Genomic DNA, 18,544 nt, shown 5'->3' with positions numbered 1-18,544 from the left:
GGTCGTTCAAACAACTCAGCACGCCCTCCTCTTTCGTCAGCAAGACTGCCCTTCAACGAAGACACCCCCAAGAAGGGAGGTTCTGCGACATAGTGTGAAGACAGCAATAACAGGGACAGAAGGGCAGTTCTATCCAGTGTGGATAAAAAATGCTGCATTTTCCCCGCCCTAGAAAAATAGTGGTATAGTGAATCTGCTCCAGGTTTCTGTCAGAACCAGTCTGAATTCTAAACAAGCAAGCAAGCAATAGCATATAGCCATCAACACTAGTAGCCATTGGTAGCTTTATCATCCATGAATCTTATGAGCTGGGGCGGATCCGCACGTCGGCCCCAGAGCGCATTTATGCGACTCTAGGGCACCCCAGAAACGATAGTCTGTACTTGCCTGTAAAAAGAAACTAGGAAGAGATGGAGATGCCGCCGCCGCTGCCGCCGCCCAGCTCTCCCCGGCCGGCTCCTCGACCGGGACGGAGAGCTCGGTGGAAGAAGGTTGGGTGGACAGCGGAAGAAGCTCTCTACTCCCGCCTTCTTCAAAAAGAGCTCTCCGAGCCGGCCGGGGAGAGCTGGGTGGCAGCGGCGTCGTCTCCGTCTCTTCCTAGTTTCTTTTTACAGGCAAGTACAGACTATCGTTTCCGGGGTGCCCTAGAGTCGCATAAATGCGCTCTGGGGCCGACGTGTGGATCTGCCCCTGGTTAACGCTGTATTCAGGCGACCACTACAACATCAACAGCAACAACTATCCATATAGAAAGTCAGAACCATTTTGCAGTCACTTCAAGCCTGGTAATTAAAACCAGTTGTGGAAAAAGTATATGAACTCGCCTTTCTCTATTCACCACTTTTCCCCTGACAAGAATTGGTGGCAACCATTTGTACAGATAAATTTATGCTTCCACTTACCACTGCTTCTCAGAATACCCTCCCCAGCAACTGGTGTTTATAGGCATATTGTTTCTGATACTGGAGGTAGCATATAGCCATCAGGACTAGTAGCCACAGATGGCCTTCTCCGCCAGGAATTTGCCCAACCCCCTTTGAAAGCCATCCAAACCGGTGGCATCATTAAATCCTGTGGAAGTGAATTCCATAGTTTAACTATGCGCGGCGTGAAGAAGTCGTTCTTTTTATCTCTCTTGAATCTCTTGCCAATCTGCTTCATGAGATCACCCAGGGTTTTAATATGAGAGAGAGAGAGAGAGAGAGAGAGAGAGAAAAGTCTCCACCATGCCTAATTTTGTACACCTCTGTCATGTCTCTCCTCACTCGTTTCTCCTCTGAGGTAAACAATCCCAGAAGTTGTAGCCTTTCTTCCAGCCCCTCAATCGTTTTGCATTTTGCACCAGCTGATGTTTCAACATAGAGGGAGCCCCACGAAGAGTGTATTACAGTAGTCCAGTACTACATGTACAGCTAAGGTTCCATGTAATCTGTTAAGAGTATCAAACATCCCTTCACATAGAAAACTAGCATGGCAGAGAGAATGCCAGGTACGTACACACACACACACACACACACACACACACACACGTCCTGAAGTGGTACAGGAGTAAAAAGGCTGTCTCACACAATTCTCCTTGAAGCGGAGATCAACACCCTAGAGCTGTGCTAATTGCTGAGAGTTTAGACTCCCAGTAAGCTATTTAGATTTTGCTGTTTGCTTTTCCAGAAATGGTCTAGATGTCCTGGAACCTTCCTGCGTTGGAAGGTTCCCACTGAGGCCTCCTGAAGACAGGTTGGGTAAATTCCTCCCAAGCCACACTGAAGCTGCTAAATCATTTGCCATTGTGCTAAAGCAGCCTTCCCCAACCTGGTGCCCTCCAAATGTGCTGGATCACAATTCCCATAATGATGGGTGCTGTGATCCAAAACATCTGGAGGGTGCCAGTTTGTGGAAAGCTGTGGTGAAGAAACCCAGTATCGGGGATGTAGCCGCTCGAGAGGAATGTGAATCGGATGGCAAAGAAGTCAGAAGAAAGGCATGGAATAGACTGGCAGTGGAAAAAGGAAAACGCAAGCCAGTGTCAGCCTCCGCTCTTTTGGACGGAAGCCAGGCATACGTAAGCAAAGACAACGGCATCAAAATGGAAAGAAAACAAATCGTCCCCACCTTGTTTTGCAAGCCTTGATTTGAATGCATTGCTTTCCTGCTCGTTGCTAAGACAAGCTACTTCTGACTGAGCTTCTGGCACTGCATTCTGACACACACAGGTGATCCCAAACAAGCTTCCCCTCTGTAAAGCACATCCCCAAATTCAGTTTCTCAGGGGGATTTTGATTTGGAGAGGGACTGTAGCCAGACATTGCGGGGGCAGGAGAGAGGGGGCTGAGGGTACACAGAGAAGGGCAAGACAACAAAAATCTAAATCTGAGCATCCTGACTTGGCTAGGGAAATGTGCGCATGGCTCCTGTATTTGCATCCACCTTGTGATGCTTGCCTGGGACCTACTGAACTGACTGGATGCATCTTTTCAGGCAGATAAATGCAATTAAAGGATGTCTCTACATTAACAACAACAACAGCACACACACACCGCCTCCTTACAGGAGCTTTCTGCTTTTGGTTTCTTTGCCAGATTAAGAGAGGCTCGTTTACAAGGCAGATGCATGGTTTGAATGAAAGGAATGCCTCCCTCCCTCCCTGGTATGTGCACAAAGGAGAGGGGTGCGTGTGGGAGTCTTGTTTTTCCCATTTAACTTGTGCTGTACTATTTCTTCGCAGCCCCCAGGACTTTCTTCTAAACAGACGTAAAATTGTGCTGTAACCCTGTTCTCCCCCCGATCAGCCTGCATTTTATCCTCTTCTCCCTCTGATTGGCCTGTGATCAAGAAATGTGCTCAAGCATTTACATGGCAGACATGTGGTTTGAATTGAGGTTATCTCTGATCTTTTTGAAAGCGGGATAAAGGGGGAAATGTGTGGGAGATGTCCTGAAGGTTAACAACATTAAGTAAAGGACCTACAAACTTCTGTGAATGACCAATCACGAGTGTGCAATAAATCGCTTGTGTAGAGATACTCTGACTTCTTCACCGCTATTACTCTTGCAATGTTATGAGGTTACAGAATGTAGGGCAAGTGGAAGGAAGTGTGTATTTATTTGTATACTGCTCCCAACTCAGAGTTTTGGAGCGGTGGACAAAATAAAATAGAATAAAAGCAGAATAAGAACACATTAAAATACATTTTAAAAAGAAACAAAGTGCAAGATAAACCATAGGTGGTCATTAAGGGAAGGCTTCCTGGAACAACAACTTTTTCAGGAGGCAACAGAAAGAATACAAAGTGGGCACCTGCCTGACCTCCAGAGGCAGGGAATTCCATACAAGGGAGGCCACCACGCTGAAGGCTCTTCTCCTGGTGGACTCCAACCAGAGGATGGGTCTATGTGGAACCACCAGGAACATGCCCTCGGATGACCTCAGTGACCAGGCACGTTGATAGGGGAGAAGGTGCTCTCTCAGGTATCCTGGTCCCATGTTGTTTAGAGCTTTGTACACTGGTACAAGAAACTTAAACATGGCCCGGTAGCAAAGGGATTACATGCTGGAAAGGGGCAGCTCTGGACAACAGCCAAGCTACAGCATTCTGCACTAGCTCCAGCTTTTAGAGCAGCTTTAAGGGCAGCCCAACATAGAGCACATTGCAGTATTCCAATCTTGAGCTATCCCTGTCCAGGAGAGGCCGTAGCTGGCAAACTAGCTGAAGCTGGTAAAAGGCACTCTGAGCTGCCATGGCCACTTGAGCCTCCAGTGACAGAGATGGATCTAAGAGTACCCCCAAATGATGAACCTGATCTTTCAGTTTGTGCAACCCCATCCATAACAGGCAACGAGCCTATCTCCCAGACTTGGGAACCACTCACCCACAGGGCTTTTGTCTTGCCAGCATTCAGTTTCAGTTTATTGGCCTTTATCCAGCCCATTACTGAGTCTAGGCACCAGTCCAGGACCTGCACAGCCTCGCCTGATTCATTTGTCACAGGGAGATAGAGCTGTGTGTCATCAGCATATTGATGGCATTTAGCTCCATATCTCCTAATGACCACTTCCTGCGACACCCCATAGTTCAATAGCCAAGGGGCCGAGGAATGGTCACCCAATGTTACTCTCTGAAAATGACCCCGTAGTTAGGACTGGAACCACTGTAGCACAGTGCCTCCAATGCCCATCAAAAACTGATGAGAGATTGAGCAGAATTAACAGGGTTGCATTCCCCCTGTCCCTCTCTCGATAAAGATCATCCATCAGGGTGACCAAGGCTGATTCAGTCTCGTAACTAGATTGGAACCCAGACTGGAATGGGTCTAGATAATCAGTATTCTCCAAGAGTGCCTCCAGTTGCTCTGCCACAACCCTCTCAAGTACCTTCCCTAAAATGGGGGTGTTTGCGACTGGGAAGTAGTTTTCTAGTACCATTGGGTCCAGGGTGGGCTTCTTCAGTAGTGGTCACACTACTGCCTCCTTAAGGACAGCAGGGACCACTCCTTCCCAAAGGGAAGCATTTATCACCCCCAGGAGCCACCCAGTCAAACCCCCCTCGGCTCGCTTTTATAAGCCAGGAGGAACAGGGATCGAGAGGGCAAGTGGTTGGTTGAATTGTTGCAAGCACCTTGTCCATATCATTTATTTATTTATTTTATCATCAGGCCACAATAACTGGAACTGATCCCACAAAATCAGGCAGATGGTGTAGAATGTTTTTAAATGGCAAGTCAGTTGGAGGAAAAAGAGATGACCAGGAAGAGGAAGTAAAAAACTGAAATGAAGAAAGCAGATGGACTGGACGTCAGAAAGAAGAGGATGAGCTGACTTTGAAGAATAGAAACTAGCAGCCAAAAAGCCGTTTTCTGTGACTGAAGCTATGTTCAGGTTTTCCAAGCTTGGAAACACGGAGGGCAGCAGGGATGCCTGCTGACGCTCCACTCCCTCCTCTCGCAACCTCCCTGCTGGGAAGCTCAGCAGCAGAAATGTGATTGCATTTGGGTAAACGCAGTTGCAAAGCTCTGTACGATTGAGAACCCTGATAGAAGTGGGTGCTCAGTTGCACGTTTTGCATGCCTGAACAGAGAGTGTCCCCACCCAATCAGTGAGCAGTATTCATGGGCTCTGTTTTCTCTTTATTGATATTTGTTAATCGTTTATAAGCCGTATTATATCATTTAAAAATGTGCAATAGGGCTATCACCGGATTAAAGAAACTGTAGTCACTTCATCATAGGAGTTCTAGTCAATTAACTCTTAGGAGTTTTAATCTTCCAGTGTTCCAAACTGCCACTCTTAGTATCCATTTAACACCTCAGCTGCTGATGAAGCCGGAAGCCGAAACGTTTAGCACTAAATATATTTTTAAATTACTCGAAATATCTTTCCTATATAAAGATAATATAGATATCAGCACAGATATACGGGCAATATCCAACACTGCCGCTCCAATTATTACATTGATGTACTGCTAGCATAAGTGACCTTCAGTGCTATGCCAATAGTGTATGTTGGTGCAATGGTTTCCCCTGGAAAACCCATGGTGACAGCTTGTGCTATTGGCAGTGTACTGGAGCGCACTTATATTAGTCATATCTCAATAGTGTAAGTGGAGCAGCAGTGTTGGATCCTGCACATAATATAGTTCAGAAAACATTTTTTAAGCATGGATGAATGAGCAGCAAGAGTGCTCCTGTGTCCTTAAAATGCTTGCATTAGGAGCGCCCCTTTGGCAGTGCTTCTATGCACGCTTACCTGGAACTAAATCCCCATTGAGATGTCTCCACTAAAACATGCACACGCTGATCTTATAGTGGGTTCCCTACGACGTCTTTATCTCAGATCGCTTAATGCAAGGTTATGTTTTTAATTGATCTGCTGAGTTAATCTGAAAATCATCAGGCCGCTCCATTAGAAGATTGCTTAGCTAGATGAGGGTTTGGACGGACATTTACTAAAGCGTCAAAACATTACCTCAACAGCGGCTTTGGCTCTTTCAAATTCCTCCTCCAAGGAATGATTTCGTGTGAGGAGGGCACCTCCCCAGCGTTGCTCTTTGGTAGATCGTGCCTAAAATAGAATAAAATACATTAAGTTGGGGATGATGTTCATTGACAGACTCAGTGTGGAACACTGTGCAATCTTATGCACACATATTTGGGAGGAAGCTTCATTGTACTCAGTGGGCCTGTTCAGTCATGGTTAGGTCGCTAACCCTTTTGCAGCAAATGCTTAGTGAGCATGTTTAAATAATAGTTATGTAGCCACTATGGCTAGGAATGGTTCACAGGACATAATAAGTCCTGGTTTACATGATACACTAAGCCATAACGTTGAGCTCAAAATGTTTAACCGCCATGGCTTAGAGTGTCATCTAAACAGGGTCAATGGGACTCATTTCTGAATAAAAACATGCCTTAGGCCATGGTGAGATGAGGGGGGTAAAAGGGCGAAGATCTCACGATTTTATGATCACAAGATTGTCCCCCTTGGACGCCATTTTGTTTTTGTTCTTATTGGAGAGGGACGCACAAGCACTCGTGTGCAGAAGGTGAGTTTTTTTTAAAAAAAAAATTAATTTCCCTGCTCCCCGGACCCCACCCCCCATGCCCGGCTCCCAGCTCCTTGCAGTTACTTGCGAGGAGCAGGGACAAACCGCGATGGTGGGCCACACTTTCCATGATCTCGGGATCATCCCGAGACTGGAAAAACCACGAACAAAGCATAGGGTGATATACCGGGGAAAGGGAGGGATCATCCCTCCCTGCTCCCGGGATCCCCTGTACATCATGTGGTTGCACCGAGTACGATCCCGGGACAATCCCCAGGATATCACCCCATCTAGTTATGGCTTTAGATTGGGTTGCATAGCTCACTTTTTCTAAGGTAGACTTGGAAGCGCACTTCACTCTCACCCCCTCCCCTAAGGTTGGTTTTAGATTATGTAAGGGTGAACACCACCTGCCCTTAGAGGGGTCCAGCTGATGTGTCTCTGTTCAAGAGCCCATAGCAGTGACTCATTTATTTATTTATTTAAGGATTTTTATGCCGCCATTCAGCCAAAAAAGGCTCTCACGGCGGCTTACAAAAGTATTTCTTGACATGCAGAGATGTAGTCGCAAAAATGTCCCCAAAATCGTGAGCGAGCTTTCGAGTTCTCCCAAATAGTCCATCAGGCAGGATGTCAATTATATGGAGGTAGAGGGAGAGCACTAGTCAGTGATGGCTCCAGGTTTTTCAAGCCCCTTGGGCAAGACACCCTCAATGGCTTCTACCAACTTCGGTTGGTGGCCCAGCTACGCCCCTATCTGGACAGGGATAACCTAGCTTCAGTTGTCCATACTTTGGTAACTTCCAAATTAGATTACTGCAACACCCTCTACATGGGGCAGCCTTTGAAGACGGTCCGGAAACTGCAGCTTGTGCAAAACGTGGCGGCCAGATTGATAGCTGGAACAGGAAGATTTGAGCATATAACACCGATTCTGGCCCGCTTGCATTGGCTGCCTATATGTTTCCGAGCCCAATTCAAGGTGCTGGTTTTAACCTTTAAAGCCCTACATGGCTTGGGACCACAATACCTGATGGAACGCCTCTCCCGACATGAACCTACCTGTGCACTGCACTCAACTTCTAAGGTCCTCCTCCGAGTGCCTACTCCGAGGGAAGCTCGGAGGATGGCAACAAGGGAGAGGGCCTTCTCAGTGGTTGCCCCCCGACTGTGGAATGATCTCCCCGATGAGGCTCACCTGGCGCCAACGTTGTTATCTTTTCGGTGCCAGGTCAAGACCTTTCTCTTCTCCCAGGCATTTTAAGCAGCATTTAATAACGTTAAGTTTGTTTTTAATGGACCCCAGAATTGTTGTTTTAAATGGATACTGTTGTTGTTTTTATACTGTTTTTATGTTTTTTAAAATTTTTGTGTACTTTTAATGTTTACTATTTTTAATTGTTGTAAACTGCCCAAAGAGCTTCGGCTGGGGGGCGGTATATAAATGTAATAAAATAAATAAATAAATAAATAAATGAATGGCTGCCTCTCTCCATGAGTCAACCTTCTCACCACCATTGTCACCAGCTGCTATTGCTCCTCTTCCTCCTCTTCATTGCTTTCTCTTGCTTGCTTGCTTAACAGGCAGAGAATCAGTGAGCAAGCAAGCATCTACTGCCCCTCCTTTTCCCTAGCACCATTGACTGGGTCAAGTGAACAAGTGGGTTGCAATGTTGAAGTGGAGGAGCAACTTTAGGGGAATCTAGTCAGTGGGCCTCTACGTTAGAGGAAGCCAGATTCTGGCTGGACATCAGGAGAAACTTCCTGACCATTAGAGCACTACGACAATGGGACCAATGACCTACAGAGGTCGTGGGCTCCCCCACACTGGAGGCCTTAAAGAGACAACTGGAAAGCCATCTGTCAGGTATGCTTTAAGGTGGATTCCTGCAATGAGCAGGGGGTTGGACTCAATGGCCTTATATGGACTTAGTGAAGTAAGACTGATTCTGCCCACCCAGGCAAGCCACTGGATAGCCCTGGACAGGAAAGAGTATAAGAGGATTTCCTCTTCCTGTTTGGTATTGCTTGAGTAACATGAGATTCCTTGCAAAAAAGAGAGGGTTTTTTTGTGTGTGTTTTTAATAAATGTGTGTGTGTTTTTAATAAATAATATAAATAAACCAAACAAAATGCAACAAAAATCCAATGACCAGAATACACACACACACCAAACTGATCATTGTCATTAATGAAGATAGATTTCATAGGATTAACAACATTACAAAATGCATAGGTTAATCAAGTGCTTTCAACAAGAACTGTGTTGACTTGAAAAACACATTACTGAATTATTGTTTGTTTGTTTATTAATTTGTATGATTTATATACCACACTTCATGCAATAAAATTCCCGAGTGGAGAACAACCAAAAGGAAGGGAAAAGAAAGAATCAAAATACAGAGTTAGGGTGCAATTGTAGGGAAGTTTAGACAGAAATAAACCCTACAACTCCCAGCATTCCCCAGCCAGCATGTCCCCTAAACACATGGGGGAGGGTTGCCCATTCATAAAATGGCTGCCATGGTGGGTGCGGCCAGTCACAAAACACTCATTCCCCAGAAGGCAAACTAGTGAGACTACAAGAAAAGTCATTCGTGTAAAAATCGAAGGACAAGGCAGAGGTGGGGGCTGAACTCTGAAACACAAGACCACTCTTACAAACCCAAGTAAAGATGGTGCCGGAGGGCAGCCCCTCACTTTGCAGAATGCCAGCCTCCCAGTTAAAAAGCGCTGTTTAATGTTTAAAAAACTTAAGAAATAAAATAAAAACCAGGAGGGGCAGAGAGACTGACTGAAGGCACATTGGGGACCATGGGCGCCATGTAAGGGACCCCAGGACTAAGATGTGTCAGGAGGTTCATCCTAATTGGTAACAGCCTATCAGTAATTCTCTGCTATTTTCAGCTCCTTCCTTTGTCCAGCCCCCTTCCTGGTATTCTCCCCATGAGGAAGTAGGATTCAAGTTTGTAAGCACCAAACACAGTGAAAAGAGATGTCCCCTTTCAATGCAAGGAAAAGCAGCACAGTGACCAAAAAACATTGCTTCTGCTTCTGCTAAGCTCTTGACCTCACACTTGTCTGAGGTTAAACTCATTAGCCAGATGTCTGCCCAACGGCGGGTGGCAGCCGCATCTACTTACACTATTACATTTCTGATTATTATTATCCTTGGGGTTATTCACTTATAATGAGCCATCTTCATGCTAGATATGACTTCTGTTGCTTCTGGTTGTGGTGTGTGATATTGACTGATCTTGTGTTGAGCATTGGTGGAAGGGGAAGTGGTCAGGGAATGAGAAGGCTGCATTTACACTGCAGCTCCATTGAACCAAACAGGACTAGACCAGGAGACATTCTGAGTAAAACCAGTTGACTCCCCTTGAACACATTTTACAGAGAAAAATCAAATCTAATAAAAGATTTAACTTAACTAAAAGTGTTACTGAGACTTTTAAATGTTATTTTGTTAAATTTAACAGCTGGAGACTTCCTTTCTGAGCAATAACTAAACATTGACTGGGTTACTTTTAACTGTAGGTATCTCTTAATCCCTTCATGATTTGTTTACATGCCATATGTTACTAGCATATCATTGTACTTTGGCCTGCACCTGTGTTTATAATAGTTTACAGAGACTCTTTTGTGTTCATATTTCATTTTGGTCCAATGTGTTTGTTTAATTATAGTTGACATTTTTGATATTAAAAGCAAAACCTTATAGTACATTGTTATAGAAGATAGACCAATTCTTAAAAGAAAAAAAGCTTTGTGGGCATAAAATAAACTCCCGACTTTGAATTATAGTGGAAGCCATGGTTATTTGTCTGCATGTCAAGAGCTTCCCAATGTAGTATGTTTCATGCGGATCGGTCAACAGGAAGGCAGTCCAAAAAGGAATGACCAACTAACTTCCAATGTTGAATTGTACATATGAGATGGTTTTGTGGCAGAAGCATAACTAAGTATATAGGTTGTTGCCTTTAGGTGGGGCAAGGCTATCTAAATATGACTACTTGTTAGTCCCAGGCTCAAAAAGCTACTTTTGAGTTTGGGTAGCCTGCATACATGGTCTTGAAGATCTGGCTCTGAATGAGAAGGTCCCCAGCTTGGGTCTTGATTCTGCCATACACTCACTAGGTCAGCGTTCCTCAAACTGGTGTCCTCACAGAATCATGAAGGGGCCTATAAGGCTCAGTGCAGATGAGTGGAATTGCAACTCCCAGCTCCTTTTAACACTTAAAAGCACGATACAAATGTTGTGATTACCTATGAGAGAGGGTCACTGTCCACCCACAACATATAATAGCCATGTAATGCCATGAATGTGGGATGTCAGATCATGTCTTCTCTTTGGAAAGGAAAATGATAAATCCCAGCCAACAGAATACTTTCCACGCTCTCTCACAGTTCTCTGTTGCTTAGAATTAGAGGGATTTTATATATCCCTCTAATTCTAATTCTAGTGCTGTGCTGAATCCTGCCCACTATTTTTGAGAACCTTTCCTCTCACTGCGAAAGAGGCATTTTTGTTTTGGCCACTTTCACAGGGAGGGGGAACAGCATTTCTACACGCCTTTTAAAAGTTTAAGTGTAAAAGTTGTTAAGGGGTCTTCTTTCTATTTAAAAGGTTTTAATTCTGCATTTGATAATGATGATGATGATTTCCTTTTAATTGTTTGCTGTTTGGATATTTTATTGGATGTAGAGTGCTATATAAACCTTGTAAGTAATTAAAGAGATCAGAACTCAGCTCAATGGTGTAAGAAAAATGCAACAATTCCCCAATGCCCAGCAACATTGTATTGTGCATTTCAGAAGTAGTAGATCCTGTCTTACTCCAAACCAAAGACTACTTTCCTGTGCACAGTTCTGTAGCTTAATCTCACTGGGATCAATGGTATTTAACCAGTCTCAATATGCACATAATTACAGCCTAACAACATGATCCTATAAGTGTTTACTCCGCAATGAATGCCAGTTCATTGGAGTTGCTCCCAAAGAAGTGTGCAGGATTGCAGCCATATAGTGTGATCCTATATATTTATCCTTAGAAGTAAGTTCCTGTGAGTTCAATAAAGCTAGGGTGACCATATGGAAAGGAGGACAGGGCTCCTGTATCTTTAGCAGTTGCATAGAAAAAGGAAATTCAGCAGGTGTCATTGTTATGCATGCAGCACCTGATGAAATTCCCTCTTCATCCCAACTGTTAAAGCTGCAGGAGCCCTGCCCTCTTTTGTATAGCTCCTGCAGCTTGAACGGTTGTGATGAAGAGGGAATTTCACCAGGTGCTACAGGCATACAAATGACACCTGCTGAATTTCCCTTTTCAATACAAGTGTTAAAGATGCAGGAGCCCTGTCCTCCTTTCAATATGGTCACCCTAATTAGAGCTTACTTCCAAATATTCACGTAGAGGATTTTAGCCTTAATGAGTCACAATTAGGGCTGCCAACTAATAAACAATGTTTAGATCATAGGCTTTTAATCCATCATTTATTTAGATTAAAGTACTTTTTAATATATCAACAAAGTTTCAAAACATGGGTCTTCTGAGGATCTCAAAACAAGGACGTGTTAGATAGAACCATAGGAAATTGCCTTCGACCAGGCCAGAATGTCCATCTAATCCCAGTATTGCCTATTCTGGTTGGCAGCAACACTCCAGGGCCACTGGCAGAATTCTTTCCCATCACCAGCTACCAGCCCCTTTTAACTGGAGATGTCAGGGGTTGATCCTGGGACCTTCTGCAGGCCAAGCAATTGATCTAGCACTGATCTATGGGTCCCACCTCCAAAGGTTCACCGATAGGGCTCTTCTTATGTTCCTAAGAAGTGCCTTATACACAGTCAGACTATTTGTCCATCTACCCTAGTACTGCCTACTTTGGGTGGTAGCAGCAGTTCAGAGTATCTGGCAGAGGTCTTCTGCTCCTTTTAATTGGAGATGCTAAGGATCGAGATCTTAAGCATGCAAAGCAGCAGAGGCTGGTGGCTCCAATTTTGGATTCAGCATCTTGAAAAGCTCCTTTAGAGTTCTGGCTGGTTATAATTGGAAGCCTAGAATAGATTCACAGCCCCACTGAAATCGGAGCCACCAGTCCCCATTGATGCAAAGCATGTGTTCTACCACTGAGGTGTATGGCTGGAAAGGAAAGAGAGGTCGATATTACAGCAAAGTTAACTTTAACATACATTACATAGAAATGTTTCTAGAACTGGTCTGCTCAGAGCTGTCATGTATGACAGGGGAAGACTCTTTCCAATCCCCTTGCAGTAACTCTTATGCTGATGTCATGGGGTGGTCATACTACGTGAGGACGCAACTGGCCAGCTGACAGTGTCCACCCATATTTCTCTGCACTGTTGTTTGTCATGCTATGCTGTGACCAATGAAAGCTTCCTAGACACATGAGAGCTAAGCTGGTTGAATTTAAAGCTATTCATAGCAACCAACTCCCATGGAGTCACTGATGATTTATTTAAGAATACCACAAGTTAAAAAAAATATAGCTTGGGATATCTGTCTGTGTTGGTGGGTGTTTTTTTTAGCACCACACTTTTTATTGCCTTTATTGATCTCCTGGCAATGTCTGCAAACGCTTAGTAAGACTTGCTCTGATTTAATAATGTCCGGAACAGTATTTATGGCAAGAAAGTGTTGAAATATCTTGTGTTTTTTCCCAACAGCCACTGGTTTTTTTGTTTGTTTATTTTCCCCTTGACAGGCTAGCGATTTCCCTGAACAATCTTCCAGAAGCACACAAATCATGAAAGTGACAGGAGCCTGGCAAATTCTGGTCATTTCCCAGATCCATTTGGCAGGGGATTGCTCCAAGCTCTCCTTCCTCTAACTCCTGACCCAAGGAAAGACATGTGAACCGCATGACCAGAAAACGGCAAGGGCTGGTGGTGGAAGAACCTCCAGTAACATTGCACTGGGCTTTCTCTAGTTGGTTTCAGGGCTGGTTCTTTTGGTGACCTGAGTGGGATGGTCACCACTATGGCATGGTTGCATCCCAACCACACTGGGGACTAGGAAAGGGCAGTGGTGCAATGGGAATGTAGATGAGTTCAGGGCCCCCTCCTCCCACCAGGATGCTGCCTGTAAAGACAATATGGGCTTGTCTATATGGCTTGTTTACCCCAACGTATAATGCGTCAATGCGCACGTGCGCATTTATAACTGCACTACAAAAAAAATACAGGAGATAAATTGCTGTTGCTGCTACAGTGTGACGCTCTTTACCTACATTCAGATCAATGAAAAATCGGGTTTATATTTAATGAGGAGCAATCCCACTGTTGTATAGACGAGGGCTATCTCCCACCAGCCTTCTTTTGGTATATTAGGAGAATTAGGGAACCCTGCGTGGATTTTTTCTTACGCTCTTTAAATGATACATTTCTATTTTTTGGCTGAACAGTATGGAAACAATTCTTAGTTGCCTTTAACACACAAAAGACTGTGATCTCTTACCTTTGGTGCAGGGGCTAATTCCAAATCTGAAGCTGAATTGGATTCCAATGCAGTTTTGACGCCGCCCACCTCTGACGGGGACCTGTTCTCCGAAGACCTATGGAGAATGCAGCACAGCAGAAGGCAGTGAAACAAATGCTCATCATGGTATAAGCACCTGGAGTCTCATCCACATCCAAAGGCGCTTGCATCCTGATCCTACACACATCCACACAGAACTGCTTTGCGTGTTCCAGGAAGTGGCGGATAGCAGATGCATGCCTGTCCCGACACCTCTGATTTCCACTGCTACAAAAGGCGATGTACAAAAGGTGAGCTCGTGCATCTCCTGAGACCGGATATGTGGGCTCCAGGTATCTGTGGAGTTCATGCTTCACCCCATACGGAAGGTGCCAAGTCCACCCACCATATCCTCCAAGAGGTCGTGGTAAGTGGAAGCACAAATCTATCTGTTCATAGGACTTCTGCCGATTCATTTCATACATGATATTTCTTCTGTATCACTCCTGAAATAGCAAGCCTCCAAACACATGCAAGGGAAGTGTTTACATCCTTACTTTATAGTGTAGAAGTATAAAGAAATTTTAGTCTTTGACATTACTCCTATCACAGAGTTGGCCTCTGAGATGGTTTTCCTGGGGATCTCTTGACTTACACCTCTTTCCGGGGGTGGGTTGGGGGCGGGCTGTAAAATAGCCTTCCCCAACCTGGTGCCCTTCTGACGTGTTGGACTCTACCCCCTACCCAGCTTGGCCATTGGTTTTGCTGACTGGGAATTATGGGAGCTGCAGTTCAGCACATCAGGAGAGCACCAGGTTGGGGAAGGATGTTATAAAGTATGAAAGCTGCACACAGTTACCCTAATCCCACCTTACCCTATTGCAGGGGGAGGGAACTTGGGGCGGTGTCCAACTGTGTCATTCCGTTAGTGGAAAGTAGGTTCCGAACTATGTGGAAGAGGAGAATCCAACCAAAGTTACATTTGCACAAGTTCAGTTGCTCATGCAGTTGTATATTATGCTTGTGCAACCGATTGTGCAACCCATTGCACATAACTCTTGTGCAAACAGTTGCGTAGCCTGTTGTGCATTTTGCTTACGTGGCTTGCACAACTACTTGCACAACCGGTTGCATGCACAACCACTTGCATGACAGAAAGATTTGCTGGACTTCCACTAGCACAACTTGAGTAGCACTATATGCTTTACCATAAAAATTCTTTTGATGGAGCTCTAGAAGATGACGGTTTCCTCTCTGGTGCCGGAAAGCCTTTGCTGGTTCTGTCTCCACGAAACTTCACTTCATCCCATTTCTCTAGCTGGCCCTGAATATTGACTGAGAAGGAGGAGAGGAAAATGAGACTTTGCAAGGAAACTGCAGCTCAGAAATATATTCCTTTCCCTCTAGAACCAAGCGAAGGTGGGCAGGAAACACTTGTAGTGTTTAGATATAACCCTCAACCGGTGCAAACTGTGCAGCATTGTTGTTATAGTGCGGTGTTACAGCTGACCCCAGGGTCAGCATTGGAGAATCAGCCATGCATTGGCATGAAGGGAGGAGGCTGAACAAGCCTCTCTCAGGAGAGACTTCCAGATTTCAGGGGCTACTGTAGAAAAGGCTCTGCATGACTAATCCACAGGAAATGGAACCTGGAGTAGGACTTCCTCAGACGATCTTAAATGCCACCCCCCTCCCATGTCTCCACATTAGTGTTAGAAGGAAAATACATTAACCATGGCTCTTGGCATGATAATAGGTGTTAGAAAACACCTATTGTTGTGTTCCAAGGTGTAAGCATCCTCAATATTCAGGCACTCCCCAGGCTCAACCCCTGGTTCAAGGCCTGGTAGTCAAGCAAGACCTCCAAGTCCTGATAAAAAATAAGGGAGTCAGAAGAGCAAAGCGAGCGAGATTGCTTGTTGGTTTTTAGTCAGCGATCAGAGACAGTAAATACCTAAATCCAGTGGTGACTTCTCAGGTCCTCTGATGGGCTGGATTTTCTGTTCAGCGTCCACACTGATAAGGTCCGGATTGTCAGCCTTCTTTCTGTGGATCGAAGCCTTTAAGCCTTCTCCTCTTGAGGAGTTCTCCTGCTTTTTCACTTTGCTTTGGGTTTGGGAAACAGGTTCACTCAGGTCCAAGAGATCCAACCCTGTTGACAAAACTATCACAGACCCAACATGATAAAACTACAACAACAACAAACACGTTTTAATAACTCACATAACTTTTGACATTGTTCTGCAGCACTTCCAATGTTTTAAGAAGAAACTGGTGGAATTCCACTTGCACTTGAGTGCAAATCAAAGTCTCAAACTTTGTCAAAATGAGAGCCCAACTAGAGGTGACACAGGGCGGTGAGAGAGGCATGGTTTGTGAAACTTTTTTGTAGTTTGTGTTTTAATTTATTGTACACTGCTCTGATATGTCTTGATGTTAAGTGCTTTTTAAAAAGACCATAATAAACAAAAAACCCAAATAAATAATCTCCAACTTTGGTAATATTTGTACTGGGGATGTGGTGTGTGAGGGAAAACAGTTTAACCCTTTCCTCCAAACTGAGGCCCTGATCCAAATTGCACCCCCACCTGAAATAGCTTATATTCATTACAGAGGAGAAAACATGCAATCACAATACGGCTGTGTTTATATTTTCCCTCCACAGCTAATAGCAGCTCCAGGGGGATGATTTGCATCAGGGAATCAACAGGTTGTTAAATGACCTCTCTCATCCATTGATCCAAATCTGGGTGGTTTTAGCTAAAAACAGAAAGGGGGGACCATGTGGTATAGACATCCTGAGACTGTCCCAGTGCAGTGGGAAGGGGTTGCAGGGAGAGGAGTTGTTGTTTACATGGCAGAAACATTCAAACATGTAATCACCTATTTGCAGTCTAAAGAGGTACAATCCATGCAGACTCTACCATATGCTTATTATCTGGATAATAGGCAGAAGAATCAGGGTCTGTGATGGTGGACGGGGTACATGTGCAGCCACCATCAATATCAGTTCTTCATAAGAACATAAGAAGGACCATGGCAGATTAGCCAAGGGTCCATCTAGTCCAGCATTCTGTTCACACAGTGGCCAACCAGCTGTCAACCAGGAACCCACAAGCTGGACATGAGTGCAACAGCACCCTCCCGCCCATGTTCCCTAGCAACTGGTGTATATAGGATTATTCCCTCTGATACTGGAGGCAGCTTGTAGCCATCAGGACTAGTAGCCATCAATAGCCTTCTCTCCAGGGATTTATATTATAAATTACATCACCCAGGAATTGAGATTATCAACAGTGTTGGCCTGAGAATTTCTGGAACCCAGGGCAAAGCATCCTCAGTGGGTTCTCCTTCCTGTGGGGGCTCAGTCCCATGCACAATTACTGGAGACTAAGCCTATTTATTTATTTGTAACATTTATATACTGCTGAATATAATAAAATCTCTCAGTGGTTCCAATGCATGTTAACTTCCGAGTAGACATGCTTCAGATTGCACTCTAGTAGTGACAATGACACAGGATTTAAGATCTGTGTTGATAAAACACATTCATGTGATTTCACCGCTCCTTGGCCCCCAGTCTCATTCAGATAAATGAGGTGGCATGGTATTCTTTAGGGTGACATTTGGAGACTGCTGCCCTAACGGCTTTGCTGATGCTACAAGTTTATTTCCATCCCACTCAACTTTAAAGCGTTTGAAACATCTGTGTCAGTGTGGCTTAGCCAACTTGGCATATACATGGCTCACAAGAAGATTTCGACAAGCTCATGAAAGGCACTGACAATTATTAAGTAGAAAAGAGGATATAAAGGTCGTCTCCAAGACGTCCCAAAACCTCTGGTCCTGCCAGAAAAAAAAACAAAAAACAAAACTGGGAGTGACTGACAGAGGATGGAGGAAGCTATCAAGCTTTATGGCATTTCCTTTCTTTTTGTCAAAAACTACATACAGGGATGGATGAGTCAGTGGTGCGGCAGCTAAAGCTGTGACAAAGGGAATCCTAGATTTCATGGTAATTTTTATATTGGCTATGTATCAAAAATACAAGTGTCTCTTTCTCTAGTGATTGCCATGAGGGCATGTTAATTAGCCATGCCCTAACAACATGCAAACATGCTTCTATTACTGATGCTGCCAAAACATCCGTATTTGTTCAATTGAATAAATAGCTAAGACCAGAAGAAGAGCCATGTTGGACTAGAGAGAGAGCAAAGGTCTCTCTAGTCCAGCATTCTGTTCACACAATGGCCAATTGGACACCCATGGAAAGCCCACAAGTGGGACATGACCCCCCACAAGCAGCACCTCCCACTCATGTTTCCAGTAACTGGCATACAGAGGCATACTGCCTCGATACTGGAGGTAATATATAACCATGACGACTAGTAGCCATTGATAGCCTTATCCTCTATGAATTTGACTAATTCCTTTTTGAAGCTATCCAAGTGGGTGGCCATTGTTACATCTTGTGGTAGCCAATTCCATAGTTGAACTACTGTATGTGCTGTGTGATGGCCCTTCCTTTT

General features: G+C 44.6%; 1 protein-coding gene across 2 annotated transcripts in view; it reads right to left on the bottom strand.

Moving 5' to 3' along the window:
• The window catches only part of PEX5L (peroxisomal biogenesis factor 5 like), a 62,163-nt gene that overhangs the window by 20,396 nt on the left and 23,223 nt on the right, over positions 1–18,544 (bottom strand). Inside the window, exons 3-6 of one of the 2 annotated variants that reach the window (XM_063131440.1) lie at positions 15,970–16,179; positions 15,224–15,350; positions 14,016–14,112; positions 5,959–6,054 (exon numbers count right to left, since the gene is read on the bottom strand). In XM_063131440.1, the coding sequence (XP_062987510.1) occupies positions 5,959–6,054; positions 14,016–14,112; positions 15,224–15,350; positions 15,970–16,179 (530 nt within the window). The remainder of the gene's footprint in view (positions 1–5,958; positions 6,055–14,015; positions 14,113–15,223; positions 15,351–15,969; positions 16,180–18,544) is intronic. The other variant, XM_063131441.1, reaches the window with a different exon arrangement.

Source organism: Elgaria multicarinata, chromosome 8, assembly GCF_023053635.1.
Source record: "Elgaria multicarinata webbii isolate HBS135686 ecotype San Diego chromosome 8, rElgMul1.1.pri, whole genome shotgun sequence".
Taxonomy (NCBI): domain Eukaryota; kingdom Metazoa; phylum Chordata; class Lepidosauria; order Squamata; family Anguidae; genus Elgaria; species Elgaria multicarinata.
This window is presented reverse-complemented; position numbering and strand designations above follow the sequence as displayed.